This window comes from Pelodiscus sinensis, chromosome 21, assembly GCF_052426305.1.
Source record: "Pelodiscus sinensis isolate ZL-2025 chromosome 21, ASM5242630v1, whole genome shotgun sequence".
In the NCBI taxonomy this organism is placed as follows: Eukaryota; Metazoa; Chordata; order Testudines; family Trionychidae; genus Pelodiscus; species Pelodiscus sinensis.
In genome coordinates, this window is record NC_143072.1 from 16,099,900 (window position 1) to 16,122,522 (window position 22,623).

Consider the following 22,623-nt stretch of genomic DNA (forward strand, 5'->3'; position numbering starts at 1 on the left):
GGAAACCTGGGGAGGGCTAGCCTCCCACTAGTTCGAACTAAAGGGCTACACAGCCCTTAGTTCGAACTAGCTAGTTCGAACTAGGCGTTAGTCCTCGTAAAATGAGGTTTACCTAGTTCGAACTAAGCGCTCCGCTAGTTCGATTCAAATTCGAACTAGCGGAGCGCTAGTGTAGCGCATAGGAAAGTTAGTTCGAACTAACGTCCGTTAGTTCGAACTAACTTTCTAGTGTAGACATACCCTGGGAGAGTTTACCACTGGGCTTTGGAGCAGGCCTTGAGAGTCCCCTTTCACCATCCAGGAGAAGCAGAGGATCCAAGCGCTTAGTATGGCCAGCCCCAAACCTTTAAAAATCAAGTATCCGGCCCCAAAATCATGAGACTGGCTTGAAAATAATGATCTTTAAAAAAAATACATTTGAGGTTCTTTTTCCTGACCTTCTGAGCCATTAAGTGTGCGTGTGAGTCACCTTTTCCAGCTTCTCTCTGCAACTGTGAGGGCTAAAAACACAATCTTTTTTTTTTTTAAACTTTAGAGTCTTAGCTTTGATTTAATTAAGTGTCTCTGAGATGTGAGGCTTTAAGAAACACACCAAACATCCTGAGATTCATCGTAACCTCGAGAGATTTGGCAACAAGATTTTCATGCTGACCACTAAAGTGGGAAAAAAATTGTTTGTGTTCCAGTCACTTGTAAATAAGTATATTAACAACTAACCCACACAGATAGGGCCAAATCCTGAGGACTTTACTCTACGTTTGCTCACTCTCAGCTCAGGCAGAACTCTCCATGATATCAGAGCAATGGTGCATCAATGTTTGTATACGTTGGACTCATTCTCAGCTGGCATGAGCCTGCAGGCTATGTCTACACCGCAATGCTATTTCAAGATACCGGAGTATCCCGAAATAGCTATCCTGCATCTTCACAGCAAGCCCATTATTTCAGGCTCACGATTCCAATGTGCCTGTAACCCACATTCCATGAGGAGAAGGGACGTTTTGGAATAGCGCTTTATTTCAAAATTTGGCACTGTGTAGACACACCCTACATGGCGCTGTGTAGACAGAGCCAAATGACAAAATAAGCTATTCTGAAATAGCATTGAAATAAAATACGCAATTTGCATAGCTCAAATTGCGTATCCTAGTTTGAATTACGGTGCGGTGTAGATGCATCCTCCATGCCCCTCACACCATCTCATTGCTTAAACGATGGGAAAGGAGTGTTGTCCAAGATGTGCTTGCCATGAGGCAGGTAAATATCAAATAACCAGCTACCTGCTTGTCCAATCCGCATTCCTATTCTTGCAAGAATCAATAACAGGCAACCTTGGGACTGCACTTCTCTCACAGCTATGGCTTAGTAGCAGCTTTGTCCCGCGGGCTGGGACTGTACCCAGATTGCAAGTGCAATGCTCAAGCGCAATAGCACCAAGTTAACCACGTTACCTTTGTTTCATTTTAAAAGTTATTTTGAGGATGGAGGGAAGCATAAAACCCTCAGCATCAATAGTGGTTCTGCAACAGGAGCCAGATCATGCCTTCAAATCAATTACACTGTCTTCACTGGGACAGAATCATGCTCTAAAACCATAGCATCAACTCCTTTACAATAATTTATATGTATTCCTCGCCTTTCACCCAGGCGCATCCCGAAGCACATGACTAACCAATCAGGCAAACTGTTTTCTGAGGCGGAATAAGGCAAGTAACAGGTGCAGTGAAAACAGCGCAGGAACCATGACTTACATTTACATATATACGGCATTCATCCCAAAGTGAGTTAGAAACTGAACATCAGCATATAGAATAACTTCACCTAATACTGAAATGCAGCCGTGTCGGGAGTGCGCTGTAGCGGTGATAGTTTAGCAGGAATAAGAAATCCTCTGGAAAAGGGCTTATTTTCCGGAGAATCGTGTCTAGACTGGCGCTTTTCTCCGGCTTATCCCCAAGCGGGAAAAAAGCAGCAGGCATGTAAATGCAAATGCCGCGGGGGATATTTAAATCCCCCGCGGATTTGCAATTGCAACTCGTCTCATTAGCATCCCTTTTCTGGAAAGGGATACCAATGTAGACGTAGCCTAGGGGTACGTCTAGACTACATCCCTTTTCCGGAAAAGGGATGTAAATTAGACGTATCGAAATTGCTCATGAAGTGGGGATTTAAATATCCCGTGCTTCATTAGCATAAAAATGGCTGCTGCTTTTTTTCGGCACTGAGGTTTGTTGGAGAAACGCGGCAGTCTAGAGGCTGATCTTTCAAAAAATAAAGGCTTTTTCTAAAGATCCTGTAAACCTCATTTCACGAGGGATAAGGGATCTTTCGAAAAAGGCTTTATTTTTCGAAAGATCAGCCTCGAGACTGCCGCTTTTCTCTGACAAAGCTCCGTGCCGAAAAAAGCGGCGGCCATTTTTATGCTAATGAATCACGGGATATTTAAATCCCCGCTTCATTAGTAATTTCAATACATCTAATTTACATCTCTTTTCCGTAAAAGGGATGTAGGCTAGATGTACCCTAGGTCAGTGACGGGCAACCTGCGGCCCTTCGGGGTTGTGTGTGTGGCCCGTGAGACATTTTGTTTACCAATGCCCATGTGCTGCTATGGTTCAATCAGCCCAGCATGCAAATTCTAGGTACACAAGTGCAATTAGCAAAACTACCCTATACCAGGAGACCGTCTTGGTTCCGACATTCTCACGGCCCACTCAGATGGAGGTCACTCCTGGTGCCCACTCGCTATCCCACAAAGCCATCACTGCACTAGATAGACCCTCTCTAGAGGAAGAATCCAGTCCTACTGCTCTTAGGCTAGACCCTTACTCAGGTCTGGTGATAACTCCGTGATCTGATAAATATCACTTCGACCTGGAACTGCTGGGGGAACCGAGGCAGAGGAAATACAATTCCCCACAATGCACCTAAGCCAGGATAGGAGGCTGTGCTTGTTATTTATTCTCCTCATTTATGAAAATGTGTTGTGGCCTCCAAATTGATGGACAAAACAAAACCAATTATAAAGCCACATAGATCTTCCCTAGAGACAATATTCTAGAGAACAAATGGCATTTTAATAAGCAGCATGGCCGGAATCTTGGCTTCACAGCTCATCCATACAGGAACAAATCTCTACACATAACGTGCATGATCATTTTGAAAAAGGCAGCCGTGCATACTTTAAAGCACCTACCTCGTCAATGCTGGGGTATGGGATGTAATCTTCCTACAAAAGATCAAAACATTGCAGAAATGATTGCTTTCTTCTCCATTAGGCATTTGCTAGATCTTTACCCCTTTCCATGTAACGCAAACATTTTAAAACTGCCCTTTTTCCAGTCAGTAAAAGTATGTTTTAATGTTCCAGGGCCATGCACTATATAAACATATATTTATCCTCACCACATCCCTGTGTGATGGAGAAACTGAGCCATGAAGTATTCTTGCCCCTAGTCAAAGTGAAAGGGCCAGTCCAGAGGATCTGTATGTAAATGGCCAACAAAGAATTCACCTTATGGAGGAGAATTTGCTAGTGGAAACCCAGATGGGAGGAGGGATGGTCAATGGTTAGGACTCAGGAGATCACAGCTCAATTCCATGCTCTGCCACAGAGCTCATGTGTGACATTGGGCAAGTCACTTTGTCTTTGTATGGTTCTGTCCCCCATATCCAATACTTCCTCCCCAATGGGGGTTAACAATCTAGAGGTGTCAGTAACAAGGGTGATACAAGCATCTGAGAGGTGAGTGAGTGTAAGAGGCTCCAGTGCCAACTATAACCCACAACCCAGGGGCGGCCAACCTAGATTAGCTGCCAGCAATTGGCGCCCTAGGTAAATCATGCAATTGGCACCCCCACCTCCAAGCCCCTCAATGATATTGCGCCACCATTTGGCACCCCATTTAACTTGGCACCCTAGGCGACTGCCTAGTTCGCCTATATGGACGGGCCGCCCCTCACCCACTGCAGCCCTTTGACTGTTCTGATGATAGGGCCAGGTCAGTGCAGAATCAAGAAACTGTAACTGGCTCTACAAGGGGGCCCCTTCCGGTGCCAAGCAGTGTAGTGCTGCAGAAATAAAGATCTCTTCACATCCTGCTACCAATATCCTGAGCTTTGTGAGTTTGTTTGAATAGGGCGAGCTCTGCCATTCCTACAAATGAGAGCCGTGTAGAAAGGCAACCAGACCTGCAGGTTACTACAGGGACTGAAGCACCTAATTGGACTTAAAACCTGCCCTGCATCAATGGAGAGACGGGGTGTGTGATTTTTCCATTCGTCCTGGGATTCGTTGTTTCAAAATACCCCAGTGCAGAAGGATATAATGGAACCATTTCCCCATTCAGTTACTAATATAAGCTTCTCAACGATGCGATTAAAAGACAAACCATTTTAAGCAGCTCACAGCAGAAAGACAAACAGGTCTGAGACCTAAGGCTAGATTAGAGACTGGCATGCACATCTATTTTATCTTTGCAATTCAATCAGTCCCAAGTCTTTAGATAACACTTAAATCCTTTACCAGCATCCCCTGAAATCCCTAGTTCTAGAGACAGAATATTATTCTGAGAGTTCTGCAGAATGACCCACACCCATCCCAAAACCAACCTTATTTTTGTGGCTTCCCGTTCTCTGGTCTTCAGGTTTTGGTGCCTGTTTTTAAACACATAATAATGATAAGGTAAATAATTAAGATGTTTGCTTTGGAATGGAAGAAAACACAATGCTATTGCACTGCAGTGAAATCTCTCTTAAATTACTACTCTGAGGGCTAACCTACCCTTGGAGTGCTACAATGGCATTCCATGCTGTTGGTGTAAGTAATCCATCTCCCCGAGAGGCAGTAATTAGGTCTACAGAACAATTCTTCTGTGGATTTAATGCTGTTCACACTGAAAGTTAGTTGGCTTAACTATGCTCCGCAAGTGGATTTTTCACACCCTTAGGCCAGGTCTATATTGGCGGAGAAAATCGATGCAAAATACGCAACTCCAGCTACGTGAACTGTGTAGCTGGAGTCTACGTATCTTTGCGTAGCTGGAGGCAACATATCTTGCATCGATTTTCTGGGGCGGCTCCACAGCGGGAGGTCAATGGAAGAAACTCTCCTGTCGACTTCGCTTTGACGGGGGTGCCCTCAGCATTCGATTTAGCAGGTCCTTATCAGACCCGCTAAACCGAATGCCAGAAGTTCAAGCTCCAGAGTATTGGTCTAGTGTAGACCAGCCTTCAGTGACCAATGAGGTTATGCTAGGACGCTCATTGTGTTTTTTAGCTTGATCTGATAACATGTGTGAAAACTATAAACTTCCTTGTCCACACAGGGATTTTCCCATGTTAGTTTCCATGTGTTAGCTAACCTCTTGTAATAACAAGGGCTGAGTGAAAATTTTGGAAAACTGTACATTCAGCTACACCAAAACATTTTATGATTTCATGTTTTACCACAGCGTTTTAGTCAAAAACTTCCTAAAATAAATTCAGGAGACAGAGGGAAATCAAAACATTATATGTCAACACTTTTAAAACAAAATGGGCTTTTGTAAAAAAAAATAAAATTAAAGGAAATTGTGGAACAAAAAGTCATTTTGAACGGAAAAGCTCAAACAATCCAAAAATGTTTTACAAATGCTTGAAATTGCACTGAAACCTTTCATTTTGGATCAAACAAAAAGTTTCATTTGACCGAAAATGATTATTTTGTTACCTTTACAATTCAAACTAAAACCCTTCTCCCCAGTTCTTTTTCTTGAAAATTGCCAACAAAGCACCAATTCCATGATTTGCATAGCTCTAGCAAAAACATACTTTCGAAGGCTATATATCCGTATTGTAATCTAAGGGTGTGGTTCCCTTGCTTGTGTACACATGCTCAGGCTAGCAAGAATATAAACAGCAGTGTAGCCACGGTACCACAGGTAGCGACAGCAGAGGCCTGGCTGAGCCGCCATGGCACCATAGGTAGGTGGCTCATCTGGGCTTCCGCTGCCCATCAATATTCCCTCTAATTGTTTCCATCCACGTGTGGAATAAATTTTGTTCTGTGCACCAATTCATGTGTGGATGTGCACCATTAATAGTAACACATGCTGTTGGCTTTGCTAATCAGATGGATGGCATTTGAATCTCTCCGGGGCAGTGGGGGCTGCTCAATCGTTCAGCTTACAGGGAACACTGCTGCCAATACTTGTGCTTCTATGGCTACATTGCTATTTATGCTCTATGAGAACTAGACCAACTATGCGTACACAAGCCAGGGAATTACACCCTTAGTTCACGCATAGCCATCGCCTATGAGGCAACTTAGGAACATGTCATGCCAAGTGCACTAAAATGGATTAAGTCACCTTGTTTACAGTCAACCGCAGATTGCTGCTCTTACCAACATATTGAGCATTTCAGGGAAATACCACAAAATATACCACAAAGTGCTATGGCCCTGATTCATCCAGGCACTTTACATTTGATATCTGGGAGACTACTCATATGCTCAAAGCCAGGTACATGTTTTAAAGTGCTTCAGTTTTACTGAATCAGAGCTGTGTTGCCCAACAGTGTCCCAGCACAACATATGGCAGGTGTCTTCTGACTGCTCAAATTGTGAGGTGACCGACATACTGACTCTCAATGGGTATGTCTAAACTACATCCCTCTGTCGACAGAGGGATGAAAATTAGGCACTTTGAAATTGCAAATGAAGCTAGGATTTGAATTTTCTGCGCTTCATTTGCATAATCACGTCATGGTGCTCTTTCCAAAAAGCACCGTTTCGAAAGTAAAACAGAAGTCTAGACGCGGTTCTTTTGAAAATGGAAGCCTTTTTTGAAAGATCCTGTAAATCTCATTTTTATTTACAGGATCTTTCAAAAAAGGCTTCCATTTTCAAAAGAACTGCGTCTAGACTTCGGTTTTACTTTCGAAACTGAGCTTTTTGGAAAGAGCGCCATGACGCGATTACGCAAATGAAGTGCAGGAAATTCAAATCCCGGCTTCATTTGCAATTTTGAAGTGCCTAATTTACATCCCTCTGTCGAAAGAGGGATGTAGTCTAGACACACCCAATCTGATGCACCTGAAAATAATTGGTATACATTTTGGGTGGCATGTGCCAGTGTTTACTGATATCCCAGAAAGACTAAAAGCTGGGAGGTGCTTTCAAAGAATTTTGCAACTATATGGATTGATTAATCAGGGTGCGCCTACACTGTACCATTATTTCGAGATAACTAGCATTATTCCAAAATAACAATGCAAGCATCTACACAGCCATTCCGATAATTTCAAAATAACAGATGGCTTATTCTGAAATCTGTAAACCTCATTCTCCGAGGAATAACGCCTATTCCAAAACAGTTATTTTGAAATAAGGCATGTGCAGACGCTCCACTGCTGCTATTTCCAAATAGCCCCATTCTAAGTTATTCCTCCCTAGTGCCTCCTGGGGCTTTAAATGGAGATAGCACATGCAAAGCCTTCCTCGGACTAATTTTGAGGCTTCCCTGCAGTGTAGATGTGCAATTTTGAAATAAGCTATTTCAGAATAAGTATTCCAGAATAGTTTATTTCGAAATAAGTGTGCAGTGTTGACATACCCAAAAGGACTAAGAGCTACTGCTGTTCACCAATACCCTTCTGGGAAATTATACATCTTCATCTGATTTTTGATGTTGAGATTTAGTACCAAAGCATCTTCTCTGACTAGTTTAGACAAGGACAATATTATTTTTAACCACACATGAGATGAAATATAATTTGTGTATTGCAAGATCACCCTGCCATGTTAAATGCATGTCAAGTCCACGTACTGGTTTGGGAACTTGCTATCTGCACTGTATCTGTTTATTGTCATTCTGGACAGCTTTCTTAATGAGAAGTAATGCATGAGGGGGTGCTGTAACATATCTGTCATGCTACTCACCTGCATTTTTTCCAGCATCTCAAAGAACTCTGCAGACTGAAAAACAAATGAAAGATAAATCACTTGCCTGTTTGAAATAGAAACGAGGTCAACTCGCCCAATTCAGATTTGGATCTGGATTTTAAACATCTCCCCTCCCCCTGAAAACTTTCAAACTGGGGGTCTGGTTCTGACCCAGGTTCAATAAAGCTCAAGAGGAGAAAAGTGATTCAATGAGGAGCTTATAAAAGCAATTAATTTACCTCGGAGATTAATATTAGATCTTTTCTTTGACAATTGTGACAGTAAAAAAATAAATAACCTCATAACAATTAAGTAACTGGAGTAGGTGGTTACTGTTAGTGATGGTAACCCATGAAATCTTCATATCCATACAGAAACAGCAATGGTAGTTCACACTCTGTAGTGCCTCCTCTCTGAGGACTGCCAAGTATTTTATAGGGTTACAAAATGATAGAAATGTCTGGTTGAAGTCATCAAGTCGAGTGGCCTACCCTGTACCAAAGCAGGGCCATGTAAACCACCTTTACCAACATCAGTAATTCAATCTTAAACAGACCTGCAAGGCAATATTTTCATTCCCATTTACAACATGAGGGCAAACCGAGTTGAAGTCACTTGCCCAAAGTCACCCAGTAAGTCAGTAGCAGAGCCGGGGTTAAAACTAGAGTTCCTTGAAGAGGGTGAACAAAGAAAAGTTATTCATTAGTTCCCATAATATAAGGACTAGAGGACACCAAATGAAGTTAATGGGTAGCAGGTTTAAAACTAATAAGCGAAAGTTCTTCTTCACACAGCGCACAGTCAACATGTGGAACTCCTTGCAAGAGGAGGCTGTGAAGGCTAGAACTATAACAGAGTTTAAAGAGACGCTAGATACATTCATGGAGGTTAGGTCCATAAAAGGCTATTAGCCAGGGGATAGAAATGGTGTCCCTAGCCTCTGTTTGTCAGAGGCTGGAGCAGGATGGCAGGAGACAAATCACTTGATCATTGTCTTCGGTCCACCCTCTCTGGGGCATTTGGCACTGGCCACTGTCAGCAGACAGGCTACTAGGCTAGATGGACCTTTGGTCTGACCCTGTACGGCCGTTCTTATGTTCTTATGTTCTTGTAAGCTGAGTGCTTGTGCGGCCACTCATTCTAATGCCACCCAGCTGATCAGCTGAACTCTCACAGCTAGGTTTTTTTTTTCTAGTGGTGGTGCACATTTGCACTCACATCAGTGCACATAAAAATTTATTCTGCACATGGGTGGAAAAAAATCCACACATGGATGGAAGAGATTAGAGGGAGCATTGGTTAAAACTCCAAAGTCATGACTCCCAGCTCTGTGCTTTTGCTAAAAGAAAAACATTTCCCCGCTCACAGCATTAGCACACCTGGTTTTATATCCTGTATGAATGGCGGCCGCTAGAGAAAAATATGGTCAGACATTTTAGTGGCAGCATTATTGGGGTTCATACTTTCGCATGAAGTAACAAGAGGACAATATAATTGCATGCATGTATGTGCATGCAGAGAGAGAGAAAGAGAGGAGAACTGACTTTCCATCTGGTAATGGATCTGTGGTTCACACACACTTTGTCAGAGGACAGGCCAAACAGACACATAACTTAGCAGGTAACTAGGTATATGAGCAGTGTTTGAAGAGCTGCTCTCAAAGGGAAGACTTTTCTTCCTCAGGTTCTGATGGGCTTCTGTGTGAACCTCGTGAATGAAGTAGAAACAACTTTAAAAAAATGAGTAGTCCTGTGGCACAATGGAGACTAATCTTTAAGGTGCCACAGGACCACTTCTTTCTTTTTTAAAAAAGTTGTTTTTAAAGTTACAGACTGATATGGCTGGCTACCCCTCTGCGAATAAAGTAGGTCTTTTCCCCTCCCCTGCACAGCATAAGCCCCCAGAACTAATCAGCTGATTGTGTAGGAGAAAGATTTGATAAAACTGCTGTTATCCAGCCGTGATACATGCTGGGAATCAGCAGCACCAGCTCTTGCCGTACTTTTGCACTACATTTTGTGTAGAAACAGAGCCTGGCATTTTAAACTTCTTCAATGGAAACAAGAACTAGGTTTGATTACAACTTCATGTCCTGGGCCATATAGACCACATTCTGCTAACTGACCTGGGCAGAGAACCAACTGTTGGTATGAACCCTCCTGACTAAAACAACCAAAGCCCCACTCAACATTAATTACTGTATCTCAAATGACGGAGAAAGGGCTGAACGCCATGGAGCCTGAGGGCAGGACTGATCAAAGAAAACCTAGCTGTAAGAATCCTTCCTGATTTTTTTTTTTTTTGGTTCACCCCCATTGCGGAAAAATCCCTTTTCCTTCCAAGCATGTGGCTTGAGACCCACACCCGGGGCTTTTTGGCCCTCTACCTAAGCCGTAGGCTTTCTCGACTTGTCAGACCCACTTCACAGTTACCTTAGACCAGGGTTTAGATGCAATAGAGATGAGCAAAAATAGGTAGGCAGGGAGGCAGACCCACAGAAATTCAGTGTACTCACTGCTTCAGTGAAGTGGCACCTCATGTGTCTCAGACATGCCAATGACACCTGCCAGTCAATTTGAGTGCCAAGACTGACTCCCAAGAGCTTCCCTAAGGCCAAGTTACCTTCTTATATGCAAATTATTTATGGTCTTCAATGTCACTGAATACATGAAATTAGCAGTAGGTGGCTAAATGCTTCAGCTATTTCCTGCCCTGCCTACTCTTTCTTTCCTTGTTTATTGTGATAAGGTTACTTCCCTTTAACTTCCCTCTGCAATTCGTTTCACCCTATTTCAGTCCCTCTTGAAATAACAACACTGAAAGTACTTGGCTCTCACAGAACCGGCCAGCACAGGGGACAAAATAAGACAGCAGTTTGAGAACTTACTCACCTTTTTGGCAAAGTCAATATATGACTATATTGAATATGACCACCCCAGTAGCAGTTTAATAACAATCATCAGGAGTAACAGCCACTTTTGCATGACTCACAGTTTGCTTTTCATTTGTGCAATATAATATTCCAAATGGTAATCACACCTTGTTCAACTGAACTATTAAGTAATGTGTTGTCTCAATTATGTTCAGTTTTACTGTAGCTCATAAACTACTTTTTACTAATATTGCAAAACCTACAGTTCAAAAATCATGACATATGCTTAAAATCATTATATTGTAAAAAAAAAGGGGAGGAGGATTGGGGTTCTTTTTATTTGCCCTGGGGGTTTTTTGCCTTGAGGGTTCACATTTTCAGGTTTTTCTCTGCAACCAAGGGAGAGAGAAATGGATTTAAAAACAAAAACAGAGCTGAGATTCTCACATGACCACACGGAGGCTGAAGCTTTAAAAAAAAACCTCCAAACTTCACAGGCATTGGCACACTGTAAGCCAAAGAAAAGGACAATGTGCTGGCACGCCACTGTTGTTCACAAAGTGACCGTTTATGTTCAAAAGTAAGGCAAAAAAAACAGCTGGCTATAGCTACTCAATTTGTGCATACAAATCTGAGCGCATGAAATTTGCACATAACATTTTCAAACGGGGCTCGCAAGATCTTACTTTGCAGGAGATAAACTTTAAACAATCTATTATATATTTTAGAGAGTTTGTCTGTCTGTCTATATATTCAAGAACTCCTCCTAAATGGTAATAGCTAGTATCACCAAATTCAGTATTCAGCTTCCTCTTCTCATAACTTAAAGCAAGGTCAGGGTTTGGCTATACCAGGATAATGGGATGTGCCTGGAATGGGATTGCTTCTCATCAAACGACACAGAAAAGAAACAGAATCATCAGGCAAGTGAAAGGAGCTGGCTGAGGGCATACCCTCCCTGCTTCCGGGACTACCCCAGCCCCAACCTTCCCATCCCCAGGTGCCTTTTAGGTATGGGGGAAGGGGCGGAAGCTCTCCTCACCCCGATTCATACAGGAACATTACTGGCTGTTCCCCTTCGTCAGGAAGTGAGGGGAAAGTGCACAGTTTGCTCCTTTCCTCACTCTGGCTGGGGAGTGCAGGGGGAAGATGAACCTGGACCTGCCCCAGCTGAAAGACATGCACTCCTCCCCTCTCTCTGTCCACTGCAGCTGTAGTAGCTACGGAGAGGTGCTTCTCACCTGGCCCCAAGCTGGTGCAGTGAGAGAGAGGGCTGGGGTTGTCTTGTCCTCTCTCCCCCGGGCAACTTGCACACTGAACCTCTCCTCCCCCATCCCACCCCAGAACAACGATTTCAATGAAGAAAAACAAAAAGTGAGTTAAGGGCCCGAGCAACGTCGGGTAAATCTTCTAGTGATAAATAAAAGGAAACGAGGCCAATGAAGATCCATAATAACCACAAGATTCGCATGCAGACATCAAAACTACAATGAGGACTGTTTCAAACAATCCCTGCAAATCGTTGCTCTCTTCCCTTCCCTTGCAAGACAAGTCTAGGATTCTGCATTTCGCAGGCTACAGCTCAGGTCATCCCGTACACCTGGAGCCACATCAAGAATGCCATGAATACAGCTCCTTGCAATGGTTTAGCTGGCATGGTTTTATGAACAATGGGCTACATGGCAAATGGTCTAAGGAAACCAACAAGTTAGGAACTTTGATGAAAAGTCCCGCAGGGCCCCTCATAAATCGGACTCAGTATCAGGTGGTTCACTACCTTGATCCTACAATTTCAAGTGTGTGGGCAGGCCGCCCTGTCTGCCTGGATGCCCATTTGCTTCATTGGGGCTCCATGTGTGCATAGCTGTCGGCCCAGGCATTGAACTCACTATTTGTTAAAAGTTACCCACTTTCCAGCCGGACTTTGTGGACTTCCCTCCCCTCTCCATTTGCTCCCACCCAATACTCAAATCTGAGCAGAAAGTGTGCCTTTATTGGAAAGTGCCTAGCACACTGCATGTGCTGCTGGAATACAGATACGCAATTAAAAACAATGATTCCTTTCACCTTTGGGAGAAACTAAAATAGTTTCTAGATTTTACCCACTTTTTTTAGGTGCCGTATAACTTTAAAGAAGCTCCTTTTTAATGGGCAATGCTTTAACTATATCAGCCCATTCCAAGAATAGAGTGAGTGGCTCTACAGGTTCATCATGCTGGGAAAATGTGACTGAAAGAGGCTGAGACCACCTACTCCAGCCTTTCTGCCAGTTCTACACACTTACTGGTGGAAGCCTCCAAGTTGACGAATGGCTTTCACCTCTAAAACTCCCCTCTGCTTTCATCTGTATCCTCCAGCATCACGTGGGCTTCATGGGTATGTCTGGCTGCACACTAACCCCAGATTCTCTTACTCAGGTTTGTGCCCCCAAACCCCTTCTGTCCACACACAAATCAGTTTGACTCAGGTCAGCAACCACTCAGGACCTGGGTCCTAGGACCCTGCTAGGGTGGGGAGGGTCCATCAGAGTCCAAATACCATTGAAGCTTGGTCCAAGCCCTGTCATTTCACAGGGTAGATGCAGCTCACATCCCAGACCTGAGTCAGAAGGCCTGCAATGTGCAGCAGAAATGCACTAGCACAAATGTGAGACACGAACCCAGCAGTGGTAAGCCCAGGTTTACGATGCAGTGTGAACCTTCCACCATGGGTTTTGAAAGACTTAAGTGCACAAAGTCAGATTCTATGGACAGGGCCAACCTTACCCAAATGCAGAATATGCAGTTTTGTAGGGAACCTGAAAATCTGGGGCTCTACTGGGTCTTAATGTCCACCCTCTCACCTCTTCCTATCCCTCTTCCGTGGCTCTGCTTCCTCCAGACAGGCACTAGTTAACTTAAAAGTGACAAAGTCTGCCAGACCTATTGACCAAACACTGAACCCGTGAAAGAGCCATTCAAGTGGTAATGAAGCCATTGAACAAGCATTTGCCAACCCCAGGTACATACTATCCGTTTCTGAGTTTATTGTCTGAGAGGGGTAGCCATGTAAGTCTGTGACTTTAAAAACGAGTAGTCCTGTGGCACCTTAGAGATTAACAAATATATAAATACACAGTATCGTGAGCTTTCATGGGAAAAGCCACTTCTTCAGATGCGATGATCTTGAGTAGAGAAAAAAAAGGGGGGACCCTCAGAATAAAAAGGGAGAGGGAGAAAAAAAGTACCCATCAATTGTAACCCCCGGGGCTAATGAGACTAATTGAGTGGCTGAAAGTGTCCCGTACTTAGCTTTTGATGTCAATAGAGTGTTGAATGTAAGGAAAGCTGGTGTTTTAATATGTTAACCAGTTCAAGCCAACTACAGAGAGAGAGTGCAGAACTGACCTTCATATGCAAATCTGACACTGTCTCCCTTGGCCTGAACAAAGACTTGAATTAGTTGCCATTGGGCATAAGGACACCAGTTTAATAGGACGGTGTAGGGCCCCAGAAATCCCAGGATGGGTTTATAATGCCATGTGGACATTCCTCGCGCAGCCCGAGTGAATGTGCCTCACAGGGGGCCGGGACCTCATGCTTAAGGCACCCTGGATATTTGCAAGCGTGTGTATCAGATGTCACGTCTGCCTGTGGAGACTGAACACAAGCACGGCGGCCCCATCTGAAAGAGCACTGGTGGAAAATTGGCCCAGAAAGTCTAAATAAGACAGACTTTGTAACCAAATAGAAAGTTCCCTTGAGCCAAGCCCAATCCAGGCAAATACAGACACAGGCTATTAGAGACATTAGTGGCAAGATTCCAGCAAGCCAGCCAAGCTAAACTAGATTAATGCATCACTTTGTGAATTTTCAGTCATTTGTCATTTCGGATCTTTTGATCAAACAATCCCTGGGTAATTCAATTGAACGCTCAGTTACCCCCTACTCATCCCCACTCCCCAAAGCGACCTATCCCTTGTCTTAAAATAGAAACAAGCTACTCATCTGCCTAAAACATGCTTATAGAATATTGGGTCACTCCCATTAAACAATTAGGTGGCTTTTCCAGAATTAAACAGAGGAAGCATGGTATGAAAACAACTCCTCTCCTCCCCCACTGTCTTCTTCATTCCTTTGTTTGCTCACAATGGGTAGAGGCCAGAAAACAGCTTGAGCCCAGGTGGCCAGTTAGAAGGGGTGTGGGCCAATAGCTATAGAGCTGAGAGAAGGCAGGAGCAGCTCAAAGGGGGATAATGTGGAAGATGGGAGTAGTAGCCATGATTCTGTTCACTGCTCATTAATGGCTTAAAGAGGTCCCCTGCATCTGGGGAGCACTGTGTTGGAGAGAAACGACACTTCAGGCAGCTGTTCGGCAGACTCTGCAGTAAGTACCCAGATTTCCAAAAATAAAACAAAAAGGCTTTTGTCTACATATGAAAAACCAGAGAGAAGAGAAGAAAATAGACAAACTGGGTATGATCATTTGGAGAAAACATTAGCTAGAGAACAATTTTCACTGTAATAGTAGACTAGGGGTTGCTCTTATTTACTCCAGGTTGTGAAGGCTATTGGCACAACCGAGGAATGACACAATGTGGGGCAAACCCACGCTTGCCTCTTTTTACAGTGCTACACTGTCAGAGGGGGACACCAATGTCCCAAGAAGCCAGACAATCAAAAGAATCCACCGTCCACAACTGGGAAATGTTGGGTGCTGTGCACTTCTGAAAATCTGACTTCTATGTTGAGTGCTTTTCGATCTCACATCACATCTATGCCAGTGAAGGTGGCAGGACCCAACCAGAGCCAGTTAGAACAGGCGTGGGGCCAGGATACACTGGTAGTACAATACAAAGCAGCCAGTACCATGTTGCACGATCTGGCCTGCTCTTTGAAGTGGTGCTCTAGCATAAAGCAAAATTAGTATATACTTTAAAAATATATAACATGGACAGTTTGTAGCTCTTAGGTACTTCTGCATACTTAAGCTTCATCCTATTATAACACTCACACACACAAAAAGTTCCCATCTTTGATATTAAAGCAAATGCACTTTTGTGATTCTTATCAGCATGTAACATTGTCTGTTTTAGCTTTAAGTTTACCAGCATAGGAAGTCTATACTTTCCCAATTCTTGTGCAACTGGTGTTCCAAAACTAAAGTTACTATGTGCTCCTCTTAAATCCTACTGAAAGCAAAATGTCACAGAGGAAAATAATCTCATTATTACAGACAAGACAAACTGGTCTAATAACTTGGGTTTATAAATGCAAAATGCACAAAAATCTTTTAATCCATAGCTCTCTTGCACTTGTATATCAAACTCCCCCACGGTTAAACACTGTTCAAGCTAAACTCCAATACCACGGAAAAGGTGAAGAATGCAGACTTAATGTTTACATTTTATGAGGGCAACATGATTACTCTATTCTCTCCACATTTGATGATCTGTGGACTGTTTAGAGCCATATCTGCCACTATTTATTTAACTCCCACATGATACAGGCAAGTAAAATTTTAGTCAAGGTGTGCCATGGATTTGAAAGATTTAACAAAGAAAAATGTCATTAGCAAATGCCCAGTTTGAAACTCTCCTTGTAAATTACACTCAGAATCTTCATGCTAGAAAACAACCACTAATGATCCCACAAGGTATGCACTGAGGCATGTAGGCAGCACATACGTCTTAGCACCCATCTTCCCCTTGTCAGCGCAACTCTTACCAAGAAGTTCCTTAAGAAATCCATCATCTTCTCAACATTCCTCTCCTTGCAGCAGCCAGGGCAAACTCTTAACACATTGAAAGCTGCTGCTGCCGGACTTCCTCATTGTGATCAGAGAAGGAGCTCCTGAAGTTTGATGCCAGCCTGATCATCCATGCAGAACTCGCTCTCAAACCTGTCCCCTCCCTTTGTTAATGTTTCTCCAAGTAAGACATGACGGGGCTGTTGTGTAAAGGGTGGGTCAACTCAGAAGGCAGTGTGCCCGAAACAGGTTGTACAGGAAGCATGCACCAGGATTTGAACAGAAAGAATTCTTTGCCTCGAACTCACATCTTGGAGTGGATTCAAAGCCCTTCTCTGATGTGACGCTCACATTGACTTACAAGGCAACCTGTAAACTATAGATCGATTTGACATTTAAAGCGCTGAGTAGCATTTGAGTATTGCTGCACATGGAACAGAGGGGGGAGGAGAAATTACAGGATTACAAAGAGGAATGATGTCCTTAGACTTTGTTTTTCAGAAGCTGGGAATGGGTGACAGAAGAGGGATCACTTGATGACTACCTGTTCTGTTCACTCCCTCTGGGGCATCTGGCATTGGCCACTGTCAGAAGACAGGCTACTGGGTTAGATGGACCTTTGGTCTGACCCAGTCTGGCCGTTTTTATGTTTTTAACCATGTTAGTATGTAACTTTAGATCCTGGAAATTGGGAGAGTATTGCTGCTGATCGTTCTGCCTGGCGCAGACGAATACATGATGGTGCAATAGCCCACGAACAAAAGAGACTGTGTTATGCTGCAGAAAAACATCTTCTTTGCAAGTCCAGGGCTGGTATCTTCTCTTCCTCCGGTCGGCAGTCCGATCATTCATGTCCTCACTGTAACTGTCAATTTCGGGCTCAGATTGGACTAATCAGCCATCTCCGAACCCACCCCCAACTAAACTGATGACACTGGGTGGTCCTCATCGACCTCGATGGACGAACAGCATGTAACTTTAAAAACAACGAGTAGTATTGTGGCACCTTAGAGACTAACTAATAGAATCATGAGCTCGTCTTACCCACGAAAGCTCACAATAGAACACGGCCAGTCTATCTGCCTCAAGGGTCACCGTGACACCTCCTATTGAAATTAAATCTGAACAGCATCATAGAGTTTTCCCCTCACCTGTAACCATGATGATGTTGGACTTCATCATCAGTCTCATACAGCACATAATGTGGTACAGGCAGGACGGAAGCCCAAAGGTCCTCTTATCCCAAATTCCCTACACTAAACTGTGGACAATACCACTTCATGGATGGCAGAATTTAGACACCATTCGAATCAATCCGCAGGACAGACCCTATGACAGTAGCATGCTGGGAAGGTTTACGTAGTTGGGGCGAAAAAGGCATCATCCTTAGTACTGAGCACACACAAACTCTCCGCATTTGTCGTTCCTAGGAAAGGAAGCTGAAGGGAGGGAGCGGATCAGAGCTAGAAGGCACGGAGCGAATCCGACAGATATAATTACTCCAAATGAGTTAACGGCTGCATCTGTTTCTTTGCTAGCAGCACAGTGTACATATTGCGCCGCGAATGAGTGGGGAAACAATGTGCTAGAAAAAAGTTTTAAATCTCTGCAGAATGTTCAGCTGTTTTTCACAAGTGACAGGAACAGGACTGTGTGCACCATCAGAACAATTTTCAGGAAATCCTATGGCACTTCCACCTCCATTTGTTTATAGTATTCCTGGTGTGCGCAGGTGCTTGGACGGGCCACACTGACAATGCCACACTCAGGGCAGACTGCAAGAAATAGGGCAGACAATCCCCCAGACTGGGATTAAATTCTATAATTAGATTCACCCAGCCTGTAACAAACCAGCTTCTACAATACCATGCTGGTTAACTGGAAGACAAACACAGCCCCTGTTAGGCAATGTAACCATTGGCTCCCACCTACACTGCCAAGTTGAATACAGAGAGGCGTTACTGACAACCTGATTCACCACATGTAAGGTTCAGCAATCCCAAAGCACCGGACACAGTCTCAATCGTATCCAATAATCCCACTGATGCCAATTCTTTAGCAACTAAAAACGAAAGATTTAATAATAAAGGGAAAAAGAAAGCAGAGAGCTACAAATGATTAAAAGATCAATGCACATACAAGTGATTTCCAGTGCTCCTGCTTCAGGATCATAGCAGCAACAGAAAGCACTGCCAGCTTCTAAAAGTCTCTCAGGAATCACCCCAACAGGTCAGAATCCAAGGGCAGCTTGGATGTAAATTCTGTTATAGAGACTTTCCAAGCATTGTCGGGTTCTTTCCAATAGTCGTGTGCAGAGAGCCATCCTACGGCTTGCGTGTTCCCTGCTCAAAGTTTAAGCACACTAGAGATGCCAAGATCAGGCCAGAGGATTCTCTTTTATAGCTCTTCTAGCAGACTGGCAATGAGGAAGTGGGTCTGGCCCACGAAAGCTCATCATCTAATAAACCATCTTGTTAGTCCTGTATTTTGCTTCTTCACAGATACTGTCAAGCAGGGACTTCCCCGTCGCACACCCCAGAGGAAAAAGAAGCAATGCAGGTTGCCTGTGGACCCTTGCTTTGAAGCAAATATTCTATCTCCTATGAATACACAGGTAAACTAGTTCCACGCATTCACATAAGGAAGTTAGCTGGTCCTCCAATATAACACAGATAGTTACGCTGAAGACAATGTAGATAGTATTATTAATTTCCTGCAATATCTTACATCTTTGACTTACAACTAACTGGATACAGACACATATATAATTAAGGCAACTGAGACATAAAAGGAAATTAGCATATGCAGGCTAATCTAGTTACACTTAAACTTCTAACAAGATATAGGTAGATACTGACAAAAACACATAGCCTCTGTGCTTGATTTCTATTACTACAAGTGAATGTGTTGATGATTACTTGTCTAGAACACCTCTTTGAAATTCACATATCAGTTGATTGTGCTAATTACAATTGTAATGTCTCCTGTTAAGTTCTTATGGGTTACACACAGGCTGACTGGTTTGTCAGTGTCTCACTGGACATCTTCGGGCTTTAGGATAACTACTGACTCCATTCTAACCACCATCTGTATTCTACAAAAAAGTAGCCATCTTTCCCCACCTCTCAGCAAAGATTTGATAGCAAAGATGATGATGAATTGTCAAATTAGTAAACCATTGTTTTTGCAAAACACATAATAGGGTATTACTGTCATGCTACATAATTTACACCCAATATTTATCAAAGTATATGAGCAAAGGACATTTGTTCAGATATTATCCTGGCTTTCATTTTTACTGCACTTATTCACATAATATTTTGCAAAAGTCTCAGTGGATCCTGCCATGGTTGGGAAGTGTTATCAGTCCCTTTGAGTACAGGGAGAATGGCAGCCATTAGTTATTAGTATTCACAATTTAGGGCATTCTTTAAGACCCCAGCTGCTGTTTGATGACCCAGTCAGCTTTTTACCATCTGCATCTGGCTAGGAGATTACACCCTTGCCTTTCAGATGTGGAGCTTGCCACTATTATCTATGCCTCTGTTGTCTCAAGGTTAGACTATTGTAATGTTCTTTACATGGGGCTCCATCTCAAAATCATTCAGAAGCTGATGTTGATGCAGGAAATAGTGGCTCACTTAGGGTGCATCTATGCTGCACCCGGAGCTGGAAATAAGCTACACAATTTGAGCTATGCAAATTGTGTATCTTATTTCAATGTTATTTCGAAATCGCTTATTTCAAAATTTGGCACTGTCTACACAGCACTTATTTCAAAATAAATCGCTATTCCAAAACATCCCTTAATCCTTGTGGAATGAGGTTTACAAAGATGTTGGAATAGCAAGCCCATTATATTTTGAAATAACAGGCATGCTGATAAGATGTGGAATAGATATTTAGCGCTGCAGTGTAGATGTAGCCTGACTGACCAGAGCATCTCACTAGAGGCCTACGGTGCTGTGGGATACAGCATTGAAATGGTCTTCAAGCGGAATTTAAGGATTGAGTCATGACCTACAGTTAGGGTTTTTGGAGTTTAATGATTTCATGTTTCTAGATTTATTTTTTAGCGATTTTTGAGTTCTATGGAGAAGTCAAAAAACCAGAGGTTTTGGGGGCTCTCTCTTTCTAGGTACACACAGTACTGTTTCAAGCTGTACCACTGTATAGTGCACTAGGTAACCGTTAGTGCACACCCGCAGGGTCTACACAGACCTATCAATGTGCAATGTGCACTATCTAAATGACACCCCCGAATTGTAGTCAGCATAGGTGCCCAATCTGGACCCCTTTCCTTATCAAAGAGGCAGCTGGCAGGGAATTTTCTGTGAAGGCTCCAAGACTCTGGGATAAGGTTATGAAAAGTTAACCTGTTAACCAATTAACTGGTGGGGGCTGGAGCAACCCCTGTCCACTGCAGAGGGGGGCACTCCAGCTCCCATGTCCCCCATTTAATTGATTAACCAGTTACATTTAATCGGTTAACCAATTAAATGTGCCTTTACATCCCTACTCTGGGACTTGCTCCCATCCTTGCCCAAAATAGCTCAAATGTGGTGACTTTCTGGATATACTGCAAAGACACCTGCAAGGTCTAAGGGCATGATGAATGAAGGGGGTGGCGGGCTGGCTGAGATCCTGTGATGATTGTAATGCTGATGAGATTTAATGTAATTGCACTTATTGTATAATTAATTATGTTAGGATGCCTACAGCCTTGGAGAGGTATGTATTATTTTAAATAAATTAATACATAGTGCATATTAACAAGGCTCTAGCATCACGCTAAGAAGATGCTGCTGCACCAGAATGAAACCTACAAGAGATGAATTCAGGGACTAATAGCTCTGATGGCCCCCTTGGGTGCCATCAACAGGAACCATCATCTTTGTTAGCCAGCTGGCCAGTTGCCTTTGGACTGCCTCAAAATCAGAGGTACTTCCTAGAAAGTCAGCTAATTATGGTTTCATAATCAGTTATAACCACGATCGGTGGGAATTTAGATTAGATTGGGACCAATTAATGCCATGAATATGCAGTTAGATCACACAGTATTTAAAAGACATTTAGCAATTGCTGCACATGCTAGCAATTAATAATTACTCATACAGGAAGGGTATCTTCTGATGCAGCATCATCATCTTGTCACACCTGGTGTATTATAAAGCAATTTCCACACCCCATGTGTTCTGGTTTATTCATTCAATATGTGTGCAAGAGTCCACCACACATTTCTTTGCCCCTCTTATATCAACAGGCGCTATGGACATTGCTAGTGAAAAATTCGCATTACATTTGGACTTTGTTTGCTTACTACATTCATGAGTCAACAAAACAGTCTAATTGCATGGAATACTCATACTCTTTAAAGATTTCAACCAACTCCTAGGCTACGTCTAGCGCATCTACACTAACAAAGCGCATCGAAAAAGCGATCTGCTTTTTCGAAAGAGAGCATCCACACTGAATGGACGCTATCTTGCATTTAAGCTGTGATTACTATGGACAGAGGGAGTGGCCATCAGGGCATCTGTGTTTTTTCCTTTTTCCTCTTCTTCCGAAAGAACTCCCTCTTTTGGAAAAAGTCTTCTTTCTTGTAGAAAGAGGTTTACCGACGTCAGAAAAACCCCTCTGTTCTTTCGATTTTCTTTTAAAAGAATGCGACTGCAGTGTGGACGTAATTGAAGTTTTTCGGAAAAATTGCCATTTTCTGAAAAAAACCTCTGTATTGTAGACATACCTCTATTAAAATTAATGGAAATCTCTTATTTGACATAACATGGGTTGGACTGGTTCAAATATAATCTAAAACACATTGTTTCCACCTTTCCTTTGGATGAAAAATCTCTCCTGAAAGATACAACAGTAGTAGCTACCATGTAGAGGAGCTGTATCATGACAATACCTAGACACCCCAAACAAGAGTGGGACCCCCCCCTTGTGCCAGGCAATTCACAACATACAATGAGAGACAGTCCTTCCTCAGTATAACTTAAAAATCAAGTGGTCCTGTAGCACCATAGAGACTAACAAAAATACGTAGTACTATGAGCTTTCATGGGCAACAAAATAGTTCATGGTACTATATGAAAAG

At 43.0% G+C, this 22,623-nt stretch overlaps 1 protein-coding gene across 8 annotated transcripts in view; it reads right to left on the minus strand.

Annotated features, from left to right (window-relative positions):
• RAP1GAP2 (RAP1 GTPase activating protein 2) overlaps positions 1–22,623 on the minus strand; it is a 353,090-nt gene that overhangs the window by 70,968 nt on the left and 259,499 nt on the right. For 5 of the 8 annotated variants that reach the window (XM_075904876.2, XM_025179236.3, XM_075904878.2 and 2 more), the window contains 3 exons: positions 7,922–7,957; positions 4,612–4,656; positions 3,197–3,229 (listed from right to left, as the gene is read on the minus strand). In XM_075904876.2, the coding sequence (XP_075760991.2) occupies positions 3,197–3,229; positions 4,612–4,656; positions 7,922–7,957 (114 nt within the window). Of the gene's footprint in view, positions 1–3,196; positions 3,230–4,611; positions 4,657–7,921; positions 7,958–16,501; positions 22,593–22,623 lie in introns of those variants that run through there. The other 3 variants (XM_025179238.3, XM_025179239.3, XM_089772181.1) reach the window with 3 other exon arrangements.